At 35.6% G+C, this 25,096-nt stretch overlaps 1 protein-coding gene across 18 annotated transcripts; it reads left to right on the top strand.

The window, feature by feature from the left end:
* The first annotated feature begins 637 nt into the window (after positions 1 to 637).
* Positions 638 to 21,032, top strand: LOC112716357 (inositol hexakisphosphate and diphosphoinositol-pentakisphosphate kinase VIP2). 18 transcript variants are annotated; one of them, XM_025768253.3, is made up of 25 exons: positions 638 to 707; positions 4,133 to 4,203; positions 4,653 to 4,757; positions 4,926 to 5,018; positions 7,197 to 7,271; positions 7,408 to 7,493; positions 8,338 to 8,544; positions 8,622 to 8,721; positions 8,823 to 8,893; positions 10,141 to 10,222; positions 10,852 to 11,007; positions 11,193 to 11,235; positions 13,167 to 13,249; positions 13,400 to 13,462; positions 13,547 to 13,621; positions 13,912 to 14,037; positions 15,306 to 15,547; positions 16,132 to 16,176; positions 16,848 to 16,914; positions 17,234 to 17,305; positions 17,974 to 18,239; positions 18,310 to 18,367; positions 19,443 to 19,610; positions 19,968 to 20,042; positions 20,483 to 21,032. In XM_025768253.3, exons 2-25 carry the CDS (start codon positions 4,150 to 4,152, stop codon positions 20,741 to 20,743), a joined length of 2,673 nt encoding a protein of 890 aa, XP_025624038.1. In that variant the 5' UTR covers positions 638 to 707; positions 4,133 to 4,149; the 3' UTR covers positions 20,744 to 21,032. The 18 variants fall into 18 exon arrangements, 15 of the variants coding, with proteins under 15 accessions (XP_025624038.1, XP_072061464.1, XP_025624039.1 ...); XM_072205363.1 differs by having other exon boundaries at positions 642 to 707; positions 7,408 to 7,536; XM_025768254.3 differs by having other exon boundaries at positions 644 to 707; positions 4,664 to 4,757.
* Positions 21,033 to 25,096: the final 4,064 nt, after the last annotated feature.

The following is a 25,096-nucleotide window of genomic DNA, read 5'->3' as shown; positions in this document are numbered from 1 at the left end:
TCAAAATGAGAGTTATGTTTTAACTTGGAGATGGAATATGAAATTGAATACAATAACTACAACAAACAACATTCTTATCTCATTAGGTGGGTATGGCTATATAGGGTGCAAAAGCTTCTATTTGGAGTAAACTCATTTATGCTTAGATCTCTTCTTAGAGCTACCTTCATAGTTTTCTTAGATCTTCTTTTGCTTCTAACCACTGGATTATCACTCATCTGGTCTACTCTCCTGGCTGGATACTCTTTCTTCTCCCAATAAACCATCTAAGAGGAGATTATACCATCTTTTCACTAATAAGCGTTTCTCCAACTTTTTGTGGGATGTCAAACTGAATATTAGTGAAAAATCGTGCATTTTAAATTAGAAATAAGCAGTGAATTCATGGCATATCTAATATCAATGTAAATGCTGAAATTGTGCAAAGATGACTTATAGAATTTCATGTAGTAAAATAGAAGTAGTAAGCTACTTTTTGCTGATTACATTTAATGACCTATCATGTGTGAATATTCTCAAGATGTTTTTTGTTATTGATGTGGTAGCAATTTTGATTTTCTAGGCTAAGGATGCAAGTTTAAATCTTAACCTACTCTTGCATCATGATATATATATCTTAACCTACTCTTGCATCGTGATCCAGACCCTTTCTAGTAAATGAACTGGAGCCCCAACACCTTCTTCATGACCGAAGGAAAGTATATGAAGTAAGTTTAATCAATTTCTTTCTTTATTTTGCTTAGTTCTATGAAAAGAAAATATTAATTATTGCACATCTCCAAAAAATGATATAAATGAAGAATTTTTGTAGTGCTCTGTAACGTGCTGTGTACCTCTAAGTCTTGTCCTCATAAAAATATAAGGAATATATATATATATATATATATATATATATATATATATATATATATATATATATATATATATATATATTGGTTTTCCATAGTATCCCCCAACCTGGCAGACAAGGACTAATCCGTGGATCGGAGTTCTATTAAGGGTTGCCACTAGCCAACGGTTGCTACATACACAAGCAGGATTCAAAGTTCCTAACTACTACTTAAGTGGACGATGAGCTAACTGCTCGATCAATCCAGCTTGGTTAACTGCACAGATATTTTAGTTGTTTGATTATTTACATATCCAATAGAAATTTATAATAGCCAACGTGTAAACCTTGTTTTCTTAAAAAATCTGGCTGGATTTCAATAGGCCTGACCTGTATGGCTTGTGCATTAATCGAAAACTATGTGTTGTTTGTGTCTTTGACTGGTATGTTGTTATTCTGCCTACCACTGCCTCCCCACTTCATGTAAACAAGGAAAGTACTATCTTGTATATTACAGCCAAACCGCTATATGTTGCTTGCTAATTAGACGTTTTTTATATTCTATTTTGTTCAAGCGTCTGAAATGTTTGAATCCTGTTCCAAGATATGCCTTGTAATTAGGAATCACACGAACAGCTGGATTACTTTGTTGAGGAAAAGATTTGTTGAGGTATGTGTGCGTTTTTGAAGCCATTTGTGGAGAACCTATTGATGTAAGGTTTTTTTTTTTTTCCCCTTGTGTGTTTGTGTGTGTACACTATATCACTTATGATTTGATTTGAATTGAGAGTAAAACGAGGCAGATACCAAAATAGTTACATCCGTTCATTTGAAGTACCTGTGAATGCTTAGATATTATGGTGAAAAAAACTTTATCATGAAGTATACCCACAACTCGGTCCTCATATATAGCAATGAGCAACAGAAAAAGAGACATTTTATTATTAACTTCAAAAGATGCTGGCATATGCTTTTGTCATGATTAAAAGTTCAATTGCTTTATTTTAACAAGACTAAGAATCTTATGTGTTGAGGTTCTGACAACCTGGATGTCCCAACTGTAAGTGAAGAAGACTAGGAGATTGAAAATAGTGCAAACCACAGAAGATGTCTAAGGAAATAAAGGCCAGGCAATTTGTTTCCTGCTTCAACCATGATCCTGTATGTCCAAAGAATTAGCATTGGATGTTAATAATTGGATTTTGATTAATGTGACTATGAGATTGGATTCAAAAGGAGGAATAAATGAAAACTGATTCTGGAGTCATAGATCGTGATTGAGATACAAGGCCAGTCCGCTTTCAACAATCTTAGAATTATTTGTTAATGTAATGGAATGAGGGGATCTATGAAAAGATACTGGCAACATAATTAGAGACACCATAATCAATAATCCAGAAACTATAATGATACATGTAATTGTTGAGTTGCCAAGACTATGGTACTGCTAGGAGTTTGTTTTACCTTCAAATTATAGATACTTCAAATAAATTGCCACTGAAATCTTGATTTTAGTTCTTTTTTGGACTGAGAAATATTAACAGACATTGTAGGAAACCCATTAAGTGAATGGCCAGGTTCTTAACTATGCTATATTCTTTTGCAATAAGTACACTAGAGACAACCTCGACATCTGCCTCAAGCTCCATATTTTTCCCAATCTCAAAGTTTGCTACATTTCCTAAGTACACCATATAGTTTCGACTGGTTGAATTATATTATCGTCTATTGGGAGTGAAGGAGCTCAAAGTAATCAAGTAACTAAATTCTCTATTCAAGGAATTTCTTAGGAGCTAATGTGGACACATGGCATGAGGAACTGGTAGCACATAGTATCAACCATTTTGCAATTATACCTGAGTGTACTAGCAATAGAGTTGGCCTTAGTAAAAAGGTAGTCATATCATGATCAAATTGTTCTAGCATGGCGAATTTGGGGGCCAACTCTAATTAAACGATCAAAGGGGAGCCTTGGAGCAGTGGATAAGCTGTCTTTGTGTGACCTCAAGATCACAGGTTCAAGCCTAGAAATCAGCCACTTATGCAATTATTAAGTCAAACTGCCTGCATTACACCCTTTGGGTGCGGCCCTGCTCCAGACCCTGTGATAACGCGGGATGCTTGTGTACCAGACTGTATTTTTTTACACTAAATCATTCAACCATTGATTATAATGTGCAAACTGACTTGACTCTTTTCTAGAAAGAATGGCAGGTTTAGAAGCTTTGTGATTCACCAAAGTTGTTGATTCAACATATTGTCACAGTATCACAACTGATGGTTTCTCCTACAGGGCTTTAGTCCCATTAGGAGTTCTATCCACAATTATTTAGATGATCTGAAATTCTTTGACTACTAAACCGAAGATTTTTTGAAGTTGACGAGGCAAGGTTGTCCTTTCCACTTATTTTTTAAAGTTATTGTGGGGGTTTACAGAGAATGCATATGAATCAGGAGATATATAACGTGGTTGTGGGAAAACCGCAAAAATAGGGTAACGTTCAATGCATGGGATTCAAATAAGATACTCCACTATTGTGGAAAGCATTTCACACACACATACGCCTTGTTAAACTTATAGAAAGAAACTAAAACAAAAATATTGCAGAACAGGGGCTTGAAAACAATGATGAACTAGACAGTTATTCGATAATTTTAAAAACAGTAAAGGCCTGAATGGGGCTGATCCTGGTGAAAACCCTCTTTCGAAGGGTGGTGTGAGAATGTGACACACCAACTGAGAATGTAAGTATCTCCAACTTCTAGCATGCTGGCCATTTCTTGGTTGTTTTGTGGATGGATTCCTTTCTTGCTAGGTCTTCATAGTAGTTCTTGGTTTAGGATAGTATTTTCAAAATGTCAGTTGATACTTGATAGTGATTAAACTAAGATATCCATGATTGATGAGATATTGGCTCTTGAGCAGTGGGTAAATGGGAGTTAGCTCCTCTACCTTAAAGGAAGTCCACTATTGGTTCTTGTTAGGTATATACATGATCCATCTCTTGTGATATGTTCCTCATTTTTCTCAAAAATATACTCCTCTCACATGATTCGTTTTACTTTTTACATGTACAGTCAATATAGAAAATATATGAACCCATATAACTACTTAAAATAGTCACATGACATTATGTTATAATCTTGATCTTATAATTCTTATCAATGGTTATGATTTATTCTTCTCACATTACCACAATAAGCCACTGATAGTCTGATAGACACTCTTTCTCTCTACCTATACGCACTTGCTGATGTATTTTCTTCAATGTGGTAATAGCTGTTTTTTATGCCTTTGTGAAGCTGACAACCACCATATAATGATATACTATCCCAGTTCAGCAGGTGGAGGTATGAAGGAATTATTTAGGAAGGTAAGCTTTTGGCTGACACTTGATTCTCCCTAATTTGTGACGGTGTAACTTAGTAACTTTAGTCTCTAGGAAATTCCATTATGCCGGTCTCTCTGGAAATTATGTGACTGGCCTTTTTTCGTTTAGTTATGCACATAGATAACAAAAGAAAATTAGCTCAATCAATGTAATATGCATTAGCTTAGTCTATTATAAGGAGGGTAAGATAACTTGCTTGGAATTTTCATGTGGTATCCTGCTTGATTTTATTGCACTAATTCTTAAGAAAGCATGTAGTGATTTGCTATAAAAAGTCCAAAACACATTTTGGCATTATAACTGTTTGGTCTTCGAGTGAGTTGATTCTTCAACAAGTTTTTCACAGCTTCTGATTTCCCTTTCTTTTTGAGTTGTTTGATTGAAATATAATGAACAACTTGGTCTCTGTTTTGGGTATTACATGATCTTAGGTTGGCAACAGGTCCAGCGAGTTCCATCCGGAGGTGAGAAGAGTGAGGCGTGAAGGCTCATATATTTATGAGGAATTCATGCCAACTGGAGGGACAGATGTTAAGGTTTGGCAGTTTTGAGATTGTGCTGCTTTTTTTTTTTTTTTTTACCTTGGAAAAAACAAGAAATACATAACTTTAAATATATTTGGGTTGTTTCTGATAATTACAACTTTCTTCATATCTTCCAACATATTAAAGTGGTATATGAGAATTTTAACAAAATGATTGTAGGTTTATACAGTAGGTCCTGAATATGCTCATGCTGAGGCAAGGAAGTCCCCCGTTGTTGATGGTGTTGTTATGAGAAATCCTGACGGGAAGGAAGTGAGTAGTGTGCAAAATAGTACATTCTCTTCTTTTTCCATCTAAGGGTAGACTTTTGTCTTCTTGGCTTGTCATCATATCATTTACAGTCTAAACTCTAAAGTCAAAACCTTTTGGTTTAAAATTTGGCAACTTTAAAGCTTCTATATTTGTGTGTATTATAAATATGCTTACCATGAAGTGAATAAAAACCGTGCTTGATATCTCCCCATGATTGCCAACAGAATGAATAATTTGTAGTTTATGACGTTTGCCATTTTCTTAGTAGAACTATATTATGGTTCATTTGATTTATTTTATCTAATATTATGTTGGAGATTGAGATTTGAAGAAATTTCAAATTGTTTTCTAAATTTATGATATCAATTAGAAAAATGTAAAAATCATTTAGGAATCTTCTCTTATTTTATCATAGTATTGCTTCCTTCTTCTGTTGGAGGTTGTAATTACACAATCAATGTATGAGTTTCAAATCCTGGGAGTTCTCTCCGTAATTGATTCACCACAATTTACACTCTATTCTGCATTGAATTGATGTTTGAGGTAGGGTTCAGATTCATCTAGCGCAACAAGCAGCTGCTCCTGTTACGTTAGGTTCCTAGTCCTAACTCCCTAATTTGTCCAAGTGAGCTAGAACCTTGTTTAGACTGTCCAGATCCGCTAATGTTTCAAGTGCCATTGTTTGAGTTGTCATCATTGATGCTTTTTTGCTAGAATATCTTGTCAACATGTTTAGCTCATGTGCCACTTACCAAACCTCTTTTAGCTGCTGCCTGGTTCTTTTTCAAGTGGCCAGTGATTCAAATCCTACCTTTGTAGTTTATTGCTTTTTGTTGCAAGAGTCCTTTGTCTAAGTCTGTCAATGGTCTTATAATGTGTTGAGTTTTAGGAGTATCTTTAATAAGAAGCAGCCAAGAAAACTCAGATCCATATCACCTCGATTTCTCTCATGGACAACTTATAATTTGAATCTCATTCTACTTATAATCCAAATTCTTTGATAATTGATTCAGGTGCCTCCAATCATGTAGCCAGTAATCGAATCAGATGTACCCTTTCTACAATAAAAGGAATTAGGTGTATATTAATGGTCTTAAGAAATTAGGAATCACAGTTACTTAATATCCAGAAAATGTATAAAAGAGGTGTTATGAGAGGAGAGAGCATTAGTTGAGATAAAATGAAACAAATTGTGTTATTTGAACCACTTTTTTTATACACCTTTTATGTATACCTCTCATTTATATATATAAAAGTGAATATGATGAGGAGAATCAAATATAATAAATGTGCACTATTTTCTAAAAACGGAAGGTGTATATCTTAAGGTGTACCAAAACCCTAAACCCTAAAAAAGAATCAAATATAATAAATGTGCACTATTTTCTAAAAACGGAAGGTGTATATCTTAAGGTGTACCAAAACGTGGTGCAAGTGTGGTTTCCCAAATGAAACACTAGGAGAGGGAGGGATCTCTTAAATATTGAGCTAGTTCTTTCAATTAGTATTGAAGCTCTCAATCCAGAAGATCTGGATACATATAAGAAGCATGGAATACAAGGAGCAACAAGAAATAAGGAGGAAGAGGTATCTTGTCACAAGCTTTTGAACTGGTGGGGCCACAAATATCATAAAAATGGGCAATTTGGCGTATGAGTTGCTGTGACAGGTGGAATAATTTCAAAGGAATATTGAGGGGAGCCATCTCCACACCATCATGGGTTTCAAAGTTGAGGACAAGGTTGTGTGTGTGAGCCAAGGGACTGGATTTTGAGGAAAAATAATTTAAATCAATACCCAAAGAAGTTGGATGAGAGTGAAGAGGCAGTAACCTCTGTTGAATCCTCTTATCAACATTCATTTTCCTTCGTTTCTCACATTCCGAGAGTGAATATCCCCATTTTAAACTACAAAGAAAGAGGATGTAATTTTTATTTTAGACCTTCAACTTCCTCAAAAAAGCAAGCAATGATAAAACCTTGGTTTAGAGAATTTCTTATCTGTAATAGCCCTCTATTTGGTATTGGCCTTTTTCTGGTTGCCATTATGTAAATGCTAGTGTTTGTTCTTTGATAATGTGAACATGCAATGGTTGTCTTCATTACAGATATTAGGTAGGTTTGTAGACAAAATATACTACTTTGTAATGCAACGTATCTTTTTTTTCTTATTTGGCAGGTTAGGTATCCAGTGTTACTGACTCCTGCTGAGAAGGAAATGGCTCGAGAGGTTTGCATTGCATTCAGACAATCGGTATGTTTCTATAATGTAGAATTGATAAAAAAATTCAACAATGAGAATTGAAATGGGTGTTTCTTTATGTAGCAAGATAACATGCAAGTTTCTTTTCCTCTGTGTTCCTTCCATAAATATTTCCGTTTGCGTGCAGGTTTGTGGGTTTGATCTTTTGAGAAGCAATGGACGTTCTTATGTTTGCGATGTGAATGGCTGGAGCTTTGTTAAAAACTCACACAAGTAACTTCTGTAGCTGTATATTCTGTGGTTCTTCCAATTGGCAGTATGCTTCTAGTTGATGACTGGCTTATGTCTTTCAATTGCATCTCTTAAACCTTCCATTGAGATTATTTGATTAATGGAGTTGGTAGATGGCCAATATGTTCTATATTGTGGTTAATTATTAGTTTTGATCAAAACAATAGTTGTGGGGCCAATCACAAAACATGTATAACATAACTTTTTGTCAAAGGAAGAAAGAAAAATGCAACGCAAAAGCATTCATGAAATTTAGTAGGCTTATAATTGATTTTAACTTCTATCAGTCCCTTGTTGGATGGTGTTTGGAAAGCAACACTAAGCCTATGTTGAGGCTTGTGATTTGCCTTGGCCTTAGAATGGGGCTGACTCTCATACCCATAAACATTGTGCAAAACAAAAATATGGCTGCACAGAGGGAAGAAATTGAAAGAGGTATCTATGTCAATGCAATCTTTAAATGGGTTACTGCCTCCTATACACTGTGCTTATGAATATCATAAGTAGTTACATAAGAATGTTAGATATTCTTTCTAACCTACTAATTTTCTAGTTTAGTATGCTGTAGGCAGTACATAGTGATGAAAATTACTTAATGAATCCCATTTTCAATATGTGCTGTAACAAGCATTAGAAATTTGAAAATCTTGTACAGGTTGTCATATTGTAAAATAGAAGGGAGAAAAATCTAAAAAAAAAGGCACTGCATGCATTATGACAACTTTTCTCATTTTCACAATCTATATTATCTTTTCTTTATGATACATTGTTTCTCTATGTTTGTTTCTTGGCAAAAATTGTTCATTTTTCCTTGATGCTTCTCAAGGTATTACGATGATGCTGCCTGTGTACTGCGGAAGATGTTATTAGATGTAAAAGCACCTCATCTTTCTTCTGTCATTCCACCAACGTTACCATGGAAAGTAAGTGAAGTACTCCTTCCTTGTGAGTCACTAACTCGTCAGGGTAGTGGTATTAATGGCACTTTTGGACTCGCGGAAGAATTACGTTGCGTAATTGCTGTTATTTGCCAGTATGTTCTATTCTACTTTTTCTTTGATTCCTTAAACATGATATCTTCTACATATAAATATTCTTAACCTTTCGCAGTGGTGATAGAACTCCTAAACAGAAGGTGAAGTTAAAGGTTACTGAAGAAAGCCTGTTGAACATAATGATAAAATACAATGGAGGCCGACCTAGATCTGAGGTAATGCTATTTTGTAGTACTTTAGTGACATTCTTTTGGTTTTATTTGAGCGCATGAACTCATGACCTGCCATACATGATCAAATAATCTTATGTTAACAGGCAAAGCTTAAAAGTGCTATTCAGCTGCAAGAGCTGTTAGATGCCACACGAATGCTGGTCCCTCGCACTAGGTATTTAACCTACAAAGACTTCAATGTTGATCTTGTTGGCTTCTCTACAGTTTCATGCTCATGATCCATCTACTATATTCTCAAAACTTCTATGTTTATCAATCCTTACTTTGCTTTGAACAATAACAATTGTGTCTCCAACTTCTCTTTTTCCCTTTTCACATGAAACTAATATAGACACTTGTAAGCTCTGGTGGGAAGAGAAAAGGAAAATTAAGGGTGTGTTTGGTTTGTGTCCTCGGACACTGGGGACAGAGACACAGAGGGACAAAACTTGTTTGCTTTTGGGACAGACACAGAAGGACAAACATTTGTGTCCCAGGATAGAAGGAACACAAATTTTGTGTCCCTGGGGTGGGGCAGGAGCAGGAGAGACAGGGAAAAAGGCACTAAATAAAATGTGTTGGACCAACATGTCCTCACTCTTTCTTCATAATTCTGAAATTTATCCTTTCTCTATGTCACTTTCTCTTCACTGCATCCTTCCCTTGCCTCTACTCTGTCACTTTACCTTTTCCTCTACCTTCTGTCACTTTACCCTTCCTCCACCTCTCGACTTCCTCCTACTCCTACTCCTCTTCCTCCACCTCTCCTTCTTTCACTCTCTCTCTCTCCTCTGCCTCTCCCTTTTTCTCTCTTACATTTTTGAATGGAGCATTGATGAGATTAAAAAGGTAGGATTTAAGAGTGAAGGGTTTGAAGGTAGTGGGAATGGAATGGAGGAGTGGTTTGGGTTCTGTCTACTATAACCAAATGCAATACAGAGATACAACTGTATTGTCTTTGTGTCTCTGTCCCCATTGTCCTAGGACACGTACCGTACAATCCCTAAGACAGTTAGTATATGGACCCTCTTTTTTTTTTGGTAGTTAGTATATGGACCCTCTTTTTTTTTGTAGTTAGTATATGGACCCTCTTTTTTTTTTTTTGTCTATAATGTTATGATATCTGTTGTTATTGGACTTTATTAGATTAGTTTAGATAGTTTACCTAAAATTATGTGATTCATTTTGTACAATGTGTAGCATATGTAATAATGTTGAAAATGATTTTCTCTAAATCAATGGATTCAAAATCTTTCGAGTTGGCATAACAATCGAAAAGGAGGAAAAATAAAATGAATTTCGGTTAAAAAAACTCATGAAGGAAGCCGATCCCTGTTGTTTGTGGGTTTAATGCTTTAAATATATCTAGACGACGAGCTTTAGTCACCAAATGGAGGTATAATGTTGTTTTATGATATTTAGACCAGATCGAGAAAGTGACAGTGATGCTGAAGAGGTTGAGCATGCTGAAAAACTTCGCCAAGTTAAAGCAGTCCTTGAGGAGGTTACTAATTTTCTTGACAGCGTTTCTCCTATTATACTAATGAGTATGCTTTGTGTTATGAATGAACTAGTTATTGAAAAGTGAGCTTTGAATCTGTGAAACATAAATTATGTTTACCAACTTCTCTCCATTAACTTCTGTGTCACACTTTTACTTCAATTGTAGATGCTAAATGAAATTTCAGTCCCATATGTTCTATTGGATACTGCAGGCCCATTTGGTGTGGAATACACAAACTTCAGAGGGAGGAATCTTTTTTGTAATATTGATTAATGTGAATGGAATGAAACTTCATTGCTAGACACCCAAAAGAAAAAAAAAGATGGCTGAAGCCGAAACTCCAATTGGCTAAAGATTAGGCAAAAATAAGGCAGACTAAAGATCCATCTTCCAACAGTTAATGCAACAGTTAATGAAGTTAACTGTTGTGTATAACACAAGATATTGTCAATTAGCTATGACATGCCAAAGCATTTTGCATATAGGAAAAAAGGGAAAAAGAAAAAAAGACAACTATAAAACCCCCAAGTTAAAGGGCAGCAATGCTTTTCTCAATTAAATATTATTTCATTTCACGCACTTTTGGGTTTTTAAAATTTTATTCCTTTTCCCTTTCTTAACATTATCAGGGAGGACATTTCTCTGGCATATATAGGAAGGTTCAACTAAAGCCACTAAAATGGGTCAAAGTGACAAACAGCAATGGTGAAGTTGAAGAACGACCCACGGAAGCTCTTATGGTTCTAAAATATGGTGGTGTTCTTACACATGCTGGCAGAAAGCAGGTTCTGCTTTATAGACATACAAAATAAAGAAATGCTTTTACTTAGTCTTAGAATTTGAATAACTACTTTTGTTGTGAAAAATAAGTTTTCAGTTTTTTTTTTTTTTTGGTGACTAATAAGTACTAAGTTTTCAGTTATAATCTTAGTTTCCCAGTTCTGTAATTTATTTAATTACTTTGTTACAGGCTGAAGAACTTGGAAGATATTTCCGAAACAAAATGTATCCAGGTAAAATTCAAATATCTTTTTCTTAACTAAATATTACAAAATTCAGCTCAACATTTCGAATATGGGCCCTGGCATATTTCCGTAAAATGAAATGTTGGATTTTTGATAAATATAGGATGGGAAAAATCGACTTTGGGAGGCAAGAAATCAATAATAGCAATTTCTCAGAAACATGTAAAGAAATATATGTGCATCAATGTTTGCATGTCAGTTATTAGTGATTTTCCTAAATCAGATATCACAAATAGTGGTTTTCCAGGAAACAATATCACGAATCACGATTTGCAGGTACACCCAATATTTTTGCAAATCACTTCATCGTCCCATTTGAGAATATAACCCCCTTCTATGGTCCATATAGAAAATAACTAGTGACAACAATTCAGTCCTCCAGCTTTATATTCTGCTAGTCAGCAATGTCTTTCTCCTATTATAGCAAACTCTTGGTCAGAAGCAACTGCACAGATTAGCTTTGCTAATTTTGTGAATTGGTTTTTCTAAGATAACTTGTCTTTATTCTCTACATGTTAGTATTATTTTTTGCTTTATAAACAAGCATCTTTCAAAACCCCTGCTTTATAATTCTGTTTGTCATACATTTAACATGTAAGCGTAATAAAATTTCTTTTTCCATCGGAAAACATGTAAGCATAATAAACACATTCCTTTAACAGCGCTGATTTTTTCTTAAAGCACTTTAGAACTTCTATTGTGGCTAACTGATTGTACTTGTTAACTTAGAACCATTTTTAAGCCTCTAACTCAGTTGAAAATATTAGAACAAAAGCATAATAAAACATTCCTCTAACAGCGCTGACTTTTTCTTAGAGCATTTTAGAATTCTATTTTGACTAACCAATTGTACTTGGGAACTAAGAAGCATTTTTTAAGCCTCTAACTCAGTTTAAAAAATTAGAAAAAGAATTCTAAAACATTCCTTTAACAGCACTAATTTTTTTTAGAGCACTTTAGAACTTCTTTTCTGACAAACCGATTGTACTTGTTAGTGTTACTTGGAACCATTTTTAGGCCTCTACTCACTTAAAATAAAAAATAAAAAAAGACAGTTCATGTCATGGTATCATAGTCTTTATGACTGAGTGGTGTAATATTCAACTCTAGTTGTTCCCATTATCCAAGAGAGAGTATTGTATTGTCCACACATCAAGCCCATGAAATTGTGTCATCCTTATAGCATCATAGATCTAACTAATCTCGAAAGTCGGTTGAACAGGATAGAATTGATCAGGTGTTTATAAATACTACCTTGGCTTTATCGTTAAGCAATGTGGGAATTAAAATTATCTCCCTTATGCCCAATACTAGATGTTTAAAGCATCAAGTTTGCAAGACTTGACATTTGCAATCTTATGCTAGTATCAATCAATCCCTCCATATGTGTGTACATATGATGATGGTGGCGGCTGCCATGTTGATGGCGGCTATGATGGCAATGATGGTGAAAGAGAGAACATACTCATTTAAACATATCCATAACTTTTCCATAAGTAAAATACAAAGCTTCACGAATTTATATAATTAAATCCGATCCCAAATGGTCAGGAGTATGCTGATGGTCTTGGAAATGATCATATTTAGTCCATTAGCATTATTTGATCTTTATAGCTGATTCTACCTAGTCAAAAGTTGCTTGATTATGGTATGGTACATGTGAATTCTGCAAAGGGTCCTCATCATTCAGTTTTCCAAATTTCGCAATAGGTTGTGTGGTATGTGCACACTTGCTTAAGACCAATACCAACATAATATGTTTGTAATGAAAAATTCTGGTATTTGTGCTCGTCTTATTTTAGTCAATGTAATATTAATTTCATACATGGTCTTGCATTTTTATATCATTCATTGTTGACTTTACAGTGGTTTCTACTATGTATAATGAAGGAAAATCATTTTTTGGTTTCAAATTGCAGGTGAAGGTACGGGATTGCTTCGCCTTCATAGTACATACCGTCATGATCTTAAGATTTACAGCTCTGATGAGGGTCGTGTCCAGGTATGCCATATGTTGCACTCACCACGCCACCCAACCATATCTTGCATCTTTTAGCTATTTCTTTGTATTTGATGTCTAGACTTACTTTCTAATTTTCCTGATGGGTCCTTTGCCATCATGAGTCATTTTTTACATGGCTTCTTTAAACAGATGTCTGCTGCTGCATTTGCCAAAGGTCTTCTTGACCTAGAAGGGCAACTAACACCAATCCTGGTTTGTGTTTTTCCCCCTTGAAGAAAATGTTCTGTGTGGTTTTTGTGTTGCTATGTTTCCCTGAAATGGTAATTTTTATTACAGGTTTCACTCGTTAGCAAGGACTCCTCCATGTTGGATGGGCTTGAAAATGCCAGTATTGAAATGGAAGCAGCCAAGGTTTGTAATCTCTATGCTGAGTTATATGTTCCACTTTCTACATCTAGACATTTGTGGCTGCCAATCTCACACAACTAAGAAAATTTCTAACACAGAATTTTTCATTTAATACTGTTGACCAACATTGGATCTTTGTCTCATGTAAGTTTACTTGTAAAGTAACTAATAAACAAGGGACCATTCTGCAGGTTTCAAATAGAAATTTCTAAACTACTAATATTTGGTTTCTAAAGTGTTTTGTTTCACAGGTGACATTTTTTTTATTTATTGGCTTAAATAAACTTTTGTAGGCTCGGTTGTATGATCTTATTACCTCTGGTACGAATACAGCTGATAGTGATGAATCAGCTGAATTTCCTTGGACAGTTGATGGTGCTGGATTGCCACCCAATGCATCAGAATTACTTCCGAAGTTGGTAAGGTTTTATAAATATAATAGTGCCATGGTGCATAAACTCTTCTCTTGTTATTTGGATGGGAGGCTGAAATGCACCTTCTGAATTAAGGATATCTGATTCTTATAGCATGCTTTCTTTATTTCATTTCATCATTGTAATGCTTACCCCTTATAAAGCTTGTTTCACTGATCTTTGGGGCCCAGCCCTTGTTCAATGATGGATATAGATACTTCATAGAAAGCAAACCACAGTTGCAAGGTCCAATACTGAGGCAGAATATTGCAGCATGGTAGACCTTACAGCTGAACTTATTTAGGCTTATCTAGAGTAGTGGTTTACTCTGACAACCCAGTCCTTCACAATAGAACCAAGCACATGGAATTGAGTCTATTCTTTGTGAGAGAAAGGATAATGGAAGGGAAGCTTTTAGTGCTCACATTCCCACTGACCAGCAACCTGCAGACCTATTGAGCAAAGCAGTTCCAAAAGCGAAGTTATGACTTGAGAGATTTGCAGGACCTTAGGGGCGATAATAGAGTGAGCTAGGAAACTCTGTAACTAGATTAGGAGAGTTATGACTTGAGAAACTAACTCTGCCAGCTTGATTAGGATAACTAACTCATATGCCAAATACCTAATCTACTATTCTACCCTTGATGCAATGCAACTTTCCCCACAAGCCTCCTCTGAAAAATTGTTATAAGTAGGATGAGAGCTAACATTCAGTTACTCAAAATATCCTGTTACAGTGTTTGGTAGTTTTTTGGTAATTAACATTGTTAGAATATCTGTGGATGTGTTAGGATATTGTAGGAATAGTTACAATCTCTGAATCTCATAGGATCCATTAGGATAAAGTAGTTAATTGTTCATATCATGTAATATGTACAGATTTTCTTTTCATTGTATATAAACCGGTCTCCGCTGTTTAGCAAAACCCATGGAATTCTTATGTCTGTCTCCTTCTCTGACCTTCAACATGGTCTCCTCTTGAGAGAAATGATTGTTCAGTCCGTGCAGCAAGAGTACCCACTATCCTCTTGAGAAATATTTATTTGTTTATTTATTTTCGTTCAAACTTATTCAGTTCCTTCCTCTAATTGAGAAAAAATAAGTTGGGTACTTTTATAATCTATTTATCCAGGATCTTGTTCTCAGAAGAAGTTAATGCTTGAATTTCTTCCTTGTAAAAATATTCTTGTGGAAATGCAATTAAAAACTACTCTAGAAAAATAGCTAAGTGGTAATGATTATTAATGTTTTGCCCTTGCATATATAACAAACAGGTGAAGTTGACTAGGAAGGTTACTGAACAAGTAAGACTACTTGCAAAAGATGAAGATAAGAAACTTGCAGAAAGAAGATTATATGATGTAAACACTCCTTATGACCAAGCAACGGCTCTTGGCAAGACAAATATGGATGTTGATCGTATAGCTGCTGGATTACCTTGTGGAAGTGAGGGGTTTCTACTGATGTATGCTCGGTGGAACAAGCTTGAAAGGGAGTTGTATAATGAACGCAAGGAGTAAGCATTTTCCTTATCGATTTAATCTTGTCTCTCAGATGTATGTCTTTGATTTCTGATATTAGCAATTCACTGTTAAACATGGATTGCCATTCAAATGTTGTTTACATACATACCAAAAGATGTCACATTTGATTTTATATATATCTTCTGTTTTCTATAGATGAAACTACTCTTAATTGCATCCACTATTAAATTATCTCCAATTTTTTTCTCCTTTCATCTATAATAGTCTAGTATGCTTTTTTCGTTTCTTGTAGCAATGTTGTACAACTGAAAAAAAAAAGGAAAAAAAAAGAAAGAAAAAAAGAGATATTATGTGGAACTTGTAACTGTCCGTTCATTAATTAAAATTCTCTGAAATATTTCTGGTTTACTTTCATTAATACTGTAGATATAAATTATTAGATGCCTTTATTTAATAGTTTAAATTTCCGGGTAAGATGCTTCACAGCAATGGCATTTGACCTTGCATGTTAGTACATGGTTAGGTGGGATTGGATAAACCACACTTTTAAATGTACTCTTGCAAGAAGGAGTATGCTAGTTATAAACTCCACTTATTATTGTTTATACTTGCACAGGCGCTTTGATATTACTCAGATTCCAGATGTTTATGATTCATGCAAGTGAGTACCCTCGTATTTTATGTTTCTATGCTAATTTAGTATCTATTTCCGTATTTCCTTTTATCCAGACAAAAAAAAGGCTCATGTCCAACTCTACAATTATTTTGCAACATTGCAATTGTGGACGTAGATCATGAGTGTTTGCCAAAATTCTTATCAATATAAATAGTAGGGTTATTGTCATGGCTTTCATTTCCTTGGTGCTTGTTTATAGATTTCTTCATATGAATGGAACTTAAGGTATAATCTGTTCCTTATGTCTATCATAGTATCAAACCATCTTTTCTTTCATTTTCACCCTCCATGTTCTTGGATGATATCATTCGTACTAGAGAACTAATTTGGGATATGTATATATGACAAAAGTGATGTAAAAATAGCTAACACAAATCAAGGCATATGATTTTCACGTTTAATGACAGCAATTCTTAGTAAATCGATGCCTCTGTGCTCTATCAAAAGTCACCGACAACATCCAAATAAAATTGAATGAATTTCTTGTATTGTCTTGAACCGATGTTAGAATGTAAACCAACCCAGGAAAAATAAGTAGTGACTAGTGACAGAATGCAGCATTATGAGCATCAACAATAGATTGAAGGCTCCACTTAAGTATGTAGTTATCATTACACTTTTCTGGTAGTAAGTTAATGTTGGCTTATGTGTTACAGATATGATCTGTTGCACAATGCCCATCTTAATCTAGAAGGACTGGATGAGCTTTTCAAAGTTGCTCAGGTACATAGATGTATTTTATGCAAATTGATAGATTTGACTCCTCCAAAGTGTATGGTGCATTTTAAAGAATAGTGTAGGATTTTATATGATGTAAGCACATCATTGACATGCTATATATGTGTAATGATCCATCCTTTGTCCTTAAATTCAAATTTCTTGTTTATTAACATGGTTTACAATAGGATGCAATAAGGTGGTGTAATCTATCTAGCAGGTCATATATAGTAGGAAAAGGCTATGAGAATTGCTTGTGTATCAATTTCAGCTGATGAGTTCAACTCTCTTTGCTTTGCTAATTCCTCTACTGATCTATTTGCAGGCACTTGCTGATGGTGTAATTCCAAATGAATATGGAATTAATCCAGAGCAAAAGCTGAAAATTGGTTCAAAGGTAAACTTTTGTATAAGGAATCCCCCAGGTTATATATTTCACATAAGTTTTTAAGTGGTTATTTTAATTTTTCTTGCTACATTGGCTAGGGAAATTTAGGTTTAAGGAATGTCTAATGTTATTCATCTTGTTTCTCTGTTTATTCTGAAAATTAAAGCAAAGTACGAGAGGCATTTTTATTTTTTATTTATATTTTTTGAAGAAGCCAAGTAGAAGAGTTGTATAAGTCCAACCCACAAATATCAATCTATGTCCTCTACATTTATCTTCAAAATGAACTATAGAGGATAATTCTGCTCCTTTTTTTTACAAGTATACTCTATTTTGTTACAATTAGTGATAATCTTTACATCAACCTCTTAATGATAATCCTGCTCATTCTGTTACAAGTATAGTCCATACATGACTAGTAACAGATGTCCTTCTTTGGATCTTCTGATGCACAGGAAAAAAATATCAGCATTAATATGCTTTGTTCTTTAGTGAAGGACAGGATATTAATATGTGATGCAATATAAATCGTTGTCTGATCTTCACATCACAACTTCATAGGCAGCTTCTAAAGCCAATGACTTATGAATTTTACTTTGGAAGTTGTTAAAGACTTCTTATGAGTTTTACTTTGGTTTGATGTAGTTGATATATTTATGCCTACTGTTTCCATCCAGGTAGCTCGTCGGTTATTGGGAAAACTTTTAATTGATCTGAGGAACACTCGAGAGGAAGCCATTAGTGTTGCTGAGCTAAAGAAAAACCAAGATGATCACACATTAAGCATGAAAACTGAAAAGGAAGATGCAGAGGCCAAGTCAAAACTTCATCACAGGAACGATGAAGCGCGAAGATCCACCACTTCCAACACTTTGTCCATGAATGAAACACCCATAGATCAAGATGATGATGATGAACAAACCAAATATCGTTTGGATCCAAAGTTAATATCTGGTCCTCCTATGATTTTGTGCATTTTCATGCTGTATTCTAATCGTTTTATTTTCTGCCAGGTATGCAAATGTGAGGACACCTGAGCGTCACGTGCGGACACGCTTATACTTTACATCAGTGAGTTGTCTATCATCTCATAAAACTCTCAGAAGATAAATTTTCTCCCTTCCCTCTACTTTGAGGGGTTTCAAGAAGGGTAATATAACAACTTAACTAGTTATCTAAATTCAATATGTATATATTCAAAAGCCACTCTTTGAAATTTTACCAAGAACTCCTTTGAAATTCCAAATTACTTTCATCATATTGGCCCAGGATAGTTTGTTAAAAGTAAAGCCATTTTTCATGTTATCAACAAAAATCAGTCATTATTTTATACCAAATCTCATCATGTTTGTAAACAATATGCTTAATTATATTGCATTTAGAACTTCTTCAATTCTACTTATAAAAATATATCGAGATGAATACGCTGATCAATTATATCGAATAAGATTTATAAGTGTGACCTTTTGTCTAGAAAAAAATGGCTCTTACCAATAGCTTGCTGTATATGTATAATCGTTCCTCAATGCCCAAATCTCCATAATAAATTAAAATTTTAAGTATAGGATAAAATGGGCTTTTTGCATTGGACAGGCTTAAAGTTCAAAGGACTGTGCAAGGATGCATGCCTGATATATAACAAAATAATTCTAGGGTCACCTTCTAAGCTCAAAGGCTTAAAGCTTAAGATTTTGGTGAATTCATCTTTGGCTTGTGCAATTGTATATTTTCACTTGTATATCTAGCAATTCTTCTTCCTTTATTTATGGTCGCAATATACATCAATTTACCATAGATAGTTCACTGTTATAAAATTTTGTTGTTTCCATTATTCTTAATCTTGTTTCATATGAAGCCCTTGTTTTATACATCCATTGTAATGAAGGTATTTGGTTCATAGTATGTTGTATATATGTATTGATGTACCGAATGTTGTTCACTACTTTTACGGAACAAATATAACACAGCTTCTATATAGAAATTGGTTTTAATTGTCATATTGTATTGAAATTTCAAGCAGAAGTAGGCCTACAAAATACTAACTAATATGCATCCAAACGGACTAATAAGAAATGATGTGCCCATTTGCACAAAAATTGCTCCCAAATAATTTCCGTACTCTTTCTTGTGCCTTTATTGTTGACAGGAATCACATATCCATTCACTTATGAATGTACTTCGGTTTTGTAATTTGGATGAATCTCTTCAAGGAGAAGAGTCTCTTGTCTGCCATAATGCTCTAGTGCGGCTAAGTGAAACAAGGGAGCTTGATTATATGAGTCAGATTGTTCTGAGAATGTTTGAAAACACAGAGGTAGATCATCTTGGCCGTTTGTGTTTAGCATTTCTAATCTGTTTCTGTTTTACTTGCTGGGCATTAGATTAAGTGTTCCACTAAACTATGTACATGATGGTTCACTCTGGAACCCAGCTGACTGCAAATGAGTTATCTAGAATAATTATATGAAATCGCCCAATGCACATGAGATGTTAAAGGCAACAAATATGTTGCCAAACATGACTTTACTAGTTATCCAATTAAAAGATACAATAATTTCAGCATGAGCAGTAATAATAATTTGACAATTACAACTGGATCACTGGAGTTAATGCGATGCATAATTTACATATTTATCTATGTATTTACTGAACCTTGACTTTTAAACCACAGGTGGCATTAGAAGATCCAAAAAGGTACCGCATAGAGCTGACCTTCAGCCGTGGTGCTGATTTATCCCCCTTGGAGGTAGTCATATCAAATTAAGTATATTTCGCACAAGAAAACTAGAGCTGCTCACTTGCTATTGCTCTTTACTATGTTTGGACAAGTAGTACTGGAATCTGGTTCAATCAATGTCCATTAAGCTCAAGATCCTTATGGATATCTTTTTCCTAGAGCTTCCTATCAAATTAGTAGTCTTGTTTGGTTCGGTTCTTTCTTGTCTAGTCACCAAAAAGAAGTGAGTAGTGTTATTCAAAAGGCCTTAATAACATCCTAATATTACAAAAGCTTCTTTAATATTTTATCCCGCTCCTTGCAATTTCGTTATTTCTATTTGTTGGTACTTGATATGATAGCAAGTCTCCGATCAATAACTTGTTATACATGAGGAAGATCATTGAATACTACAATGTGAACTGATTTTATCCAGTGACTAACGTGTGTTGTGTTAAAATACTTGGCAGAATAATGATTGTGAGGCTACTTCGTTGCGTCAGGAGCACACACTGCCTATAATGGGTCCGGAGAGGCTCCAGGGAACAGGTTCGTATCTCACATTAGAAACAATGGAGAAGATGATTCGCCCGTTTGCAATGCCTGAAGAAGACTTTCCTCCACCAGCAACACCAGCAGGATTCTCTGGCTATTTCTCAAAAAGTATGCTTGAGCGAATCGTAAATCTTTGGCCTTTCCATAGACAATCAAGTACTGTTGGGAAATGGTAATACTAATACCAACCAAAGCAAGCGCTGAGCTCCTTTGGACAAATTTTGACACAACAAACATCATCCCACAATTAACAGAAGTAAAATCATTAGTGGTAAAGTTCACTTTCTTTCCAGCGTCTTCAATTCTTGTACTCATGATAAATAGAATTAGTGATGTTCTCTCCTTGACCGGGAAAAAAAAAGGAAGACAGACAGCGATGTTCGGAAAGAGATCATGTTACTACTAGTAGTTTTTGTTTTCCTTATTGTTTATACACGTCAAAAGAAAATGGTGATTCGTCTCAAATCTTTTTGTGACCTTTCATATCATAACCGAAACCAATGCGCACTACTAATTATCAACGCTTATCTAAAAAAGACGTCTCATGGCTTTTCACATTTAAGTTTGGTGAATTTTATGGTACTCATAATTTGATATTTAATTTATTTTTTATAATAAATTTTGAATAATTATTTTTATACTTTTAAAATTAAATATTAATTTTTAATTTTTTTAATAAATTAAATAAATATTTTTAGACATCATAATAATCACTTTTAAGGGTTAACATGTACCTAAACAAAAAGACGTCAACTTCAATGCGAACACTCCTAGAAAATGCTCTACGATACCATAAAGTGGAAAAGTCTAAATTTTCAAGTAATAATACTTTCTACCTCTCTATGTAGTGCCTGAATAACAAGTAAAATGTAAAATACGTAACTTCATACTCAGTGACTCACCACCCTTGAAATTGCTTCGGCTAGCCAAGGAGCACAATTATTCATTTATTTATTTGACCGTCTATTTTTAATGGAAAATTCTTTGTGCACAATTCAAGAAATCAATATTGAGCCAACTCTTCTATTTATATGATTTCACAACGGGGTGCTATGTCATTTCACACTCCCTGCTATGATCTTTTATGAATTTAAAAATAAATAAATAAAATTGCCACCACATACCCCATGCAAAAATTGTAAGGGAGTCAGGTGGTGGGTTGTTTCAAAGTTGATCTATCCGATTATTATTTTATTATGTTTTTAAATTATTCAAAAATTTTATTTTTTGTATTTTTCGGATTATTTTATCAAACTATATGATTTTTTTATATCATTTTAGTAATTTAGCCTTTGTTATTTATATGATTTGAGCTCATAACCTTTGGTAAAAAAGTATGTTCTGTTATTTATATATTTTGAATCATTTCTTTTATTTAAACTAAATAATATTTATCATTTTAACTAATTTTTTTAATATATATTTAATAAATAAAAAATAAATTAAAAAAATATGTTATCTATTAATAGGAAATGGATATTGCCACTCTTATTTTAATAATAATTTTTTTCCATAATATTATTTTTTTAAAAAACATTATGTATTTAGGTATATACAATTCAAAAAATCATGCATAAAATAACATTATTAAAATTAGGAGTGGAATTATATTTGTTTCGGACGTGGTCCCAGGTCCTAATCAAAGTAATGATCATCAGCACTGTGTACCACTAATCAATCCCGATAGGCAACCGCCAAAAGAAAACGACCACCACTTCAATAAGGCTTAAACGCCTGACGAGCTAGGAGAGAAAGCAATTCAGATAATCCAAGAGCTCTATCAAACAGTACAAATCCTTGAAAGTCAGGTCTCTCCAAAGAGCGATATCACCCGAAACACGCAAGTCAAGCAACCTCCAGGAGCTGATCAAGGCGAGAAATCAGGAACGAAAGATTGCTTGACCAGCGTCATGGAAAATGCTGGAATTGCAGTGTTTTACAGAACCAGAGCGCCGACATGACGATAAAGACAGAAGACACCATCGAGATTCCAAACGAATAAGGAGCGAGCACGTGACAATGGGAGCCACCCCATTCACCGAGAGGATCCTAAAGGCTAAGTTAACTAAGGGTTTTGACAAATCAACCGATATGAAATACGACGGCACCAAAGATTCCCAGGAACACCTAACGGCCTTCGAGGCCAGGATGAACCTGGAAGGAGCTACCGATGTGGTCCGATAGCGATCAAGTGGTTTAACGCTCTCCCAAACGGTTCAATCGCCAGCCTTGAAGATATCTCCAGGAATTTCATGGCACAATTCACCACTAGGATTGCAAAAGCAAAACACCCAATTAGCCTGCTCAGAGTCACGCAGCGGTAGGACGAATTCACAAGGAAATACCTCGACAGATACAATGACGAATGCCTAACAGTCAACGGGCTCACGGACTCCGTGGCCAGCCTTTGCTTGACCAATGGCCTAATAAATGAAGACTTCCAAAAGCACCTCACCACCAAACCGATTTGGACCATGCATGAAATCCAGAACATTGCAAGGGAATATATAAGTACCGAAGAGGTAAGCTAAGTTATAGCATCAAATAAACGGTAGCACCGCAATACGGCACTTCGGAGTAATCCATCACCCAAAGACAACCCAAAGGAGCACTACAAACCTGCCGCTGCTAACCGACCACCCAGGGTGGAAAAGTTCACGAACTACACCCCCTACCAGCCCCAATCACAAAATTCTACCACCAGATAACGGAACGAGACATCCTCTCGAAGGCCCAACAACTAAAAGAGCGAACAGCCGAAAATAAAAGCCTGTACTGCGACTATCACATAGGGTACTGACACAAGACTCAAGACTGTTTCGACTTAAAAGACGCCCTCGAGCAAGTCATCCGAGACAGCAAACTCCCGGAGTTTGCCAAAATCATTCGAGAATCCAGGAAAACTGAAAGGGAGAGATTGCAAGAATGGAAAGGACGCAATCCCAAGATGATAAGACAGGCCCAGCAAGAGAGCCCAGAAACTGACCCGATGATCATAGTCAATGTCCTCACTGGGAAAGATGCACCAAAAAACTCCAAGTTAGCGCTTAAAAAAGACCTCTCGGTACTAGCGGTAAAGGATGAAAAAGAACTCCTCCCCTCCCGATGAAAATAACATTCTCCTCCGACGACTGCCAAAATGGCACCTCGGCAGAAGACGCCCCTTTCGTCATATCAGTCAGGGTTGGAACTGGTCTAGTTAAGCGGATACTCGTGGACACCAGAGCCGACTCCAACATCCTTTTTCCGAGGAGGTTTTGACAAGCTAGGATTCCGAAACGAAAACTTGCAAAGCCATAGAAATCGAGAAACCACACTTGGAGCAATTTTCCCAAACCAGACGGTTCTGTCGTACTACCGATCACCATTGGATTTGATAACCAAAAGAAGACCATACTCTTCGAGTTCGTAGTCTTAAAGGATTCCACAGCATATAACATTATCCTAGAGAGGAAAACCATCAACGACCTTCTCCGTTGCCATATTCACCAAGTTTCTGATTATGAAGTTCCAAGCCGACAATGGAACCATCGAAACGATTCACGGTGACCGAGAAATCACAGTGGAATGTGACAACACCAGCTTAGCCCTGTGAAAACGATCACAGGCTGTAGCATGGATCCTTCTCGCCGACTTGCATGCACGCCAAGATGATCAACCTAGACCAGAACCAGAAGGCAACATGGAAAAGCTACAGATAGGGCAAATCAAAAACGAATTCACATTCATCAACATGAATCTCCCCTTCAACCTAAAAAGCAACCTCGTGGAACTCCTAAAAAAATAGGGACCTATTCGCATTCACTCTGGCCAACATGTCGGGCACAGACCCTAATCTAATGTTGCACCGTCTGGCCGTGGATCCCAAAGCCAAGCCAGTAGTACAAAGGAGAAGGAAAATGTCCGCGACCGAGCAGTCGACAACAAAAAGTAAGTCAAAAGCCTATTTGAAGCAGGCTTCATCCGGGAATTCCCCTACATAACTTGGTTGGCTAACGTCGTACTATTCAAAAAAGCAAATGGTAAGTGGTGGATGTGCATCGATTATATGGACTTGAACAAAACCTGTCCAAAAGATGCCTTCCCCCTACCAAACATCGATGGATTGGTAGACGCTATCTTGGGACACCAATACCTCAGCTTTATAGACACCTACTCTGGGTATAACTACACACCCATGCATCGACCAAACGAGAAAAAAACCACATTTGTAACATCCGATGGCACATACTGCTACACAGTCATGCCTTTCAAGCTAAAGAATGATGGGGCCACCTACCAAAGGCTCGTCACCAAAATTTTTAAAGACCTCTCTGGGACCAAACTAGAGGTCTATATTAACGACATGCTAACTAAGACACGAACAGGCGAGGAACTCATCGACGACCTCAAACTCATATTAGACACTCTAAGGAAGCACCCGAATGTGTTTTAACTCGACGAAGTGCGCCTTCGGAATGGAAGGAGGGAAATTCTTGGGCTTTATGATTACGCAACACGGAATAGAAATGAATCCGAAAAAGTGCAAG

The sequence above is a fragment of the Arachis hypogaea genome, chromosome 10 (genome assembly GCF_003086295.3).
Source record: "Arachis hypogaea cultivar Tifrunner chromosome 10, arahy.Tifrunner.gnm2.J5K5, whole genome shotgun sequence".
Lineage (NCBI taxonomy): Eukaryota > Viridiplantae > Streptophyta > Magnoliopsida > Fabales > Fabaceae > Arachis > Arachis hypogaea.
Note: the sequence above shows the minus strand (reverse complement) of the source record. Positions and strands in the feature narration are given on the sequence as shown.

What these genes read in the sequence shown, in the direction of transcription:
- LOC112716357 (XM_072205360.1), top strand. Translation starts at nt 4,084, where the DNA reads ATGTATTTTCTTCAATGTGGTAATAGCTGTTTTTTATGCCTTTGTGAA. An exon ending in CACATGCTGGCAGAAAGCAG is followed by an intron (nt 11,008 to 11,192) that starts GTTCTGCTTTAT and finishes ACTTTGTTACAG; the next exon opens with GCTGAAGAACTTGGAAGATA. An exon ending in TTGAAATGGAAGCAGCCAAG is followed by an intron (nt 13,622 to 13,911) that starts GTTTGTAATCTC and finishes AAACTTTTGTAG; the next exon opens with GCTCGGTTGTATGATCTTAT.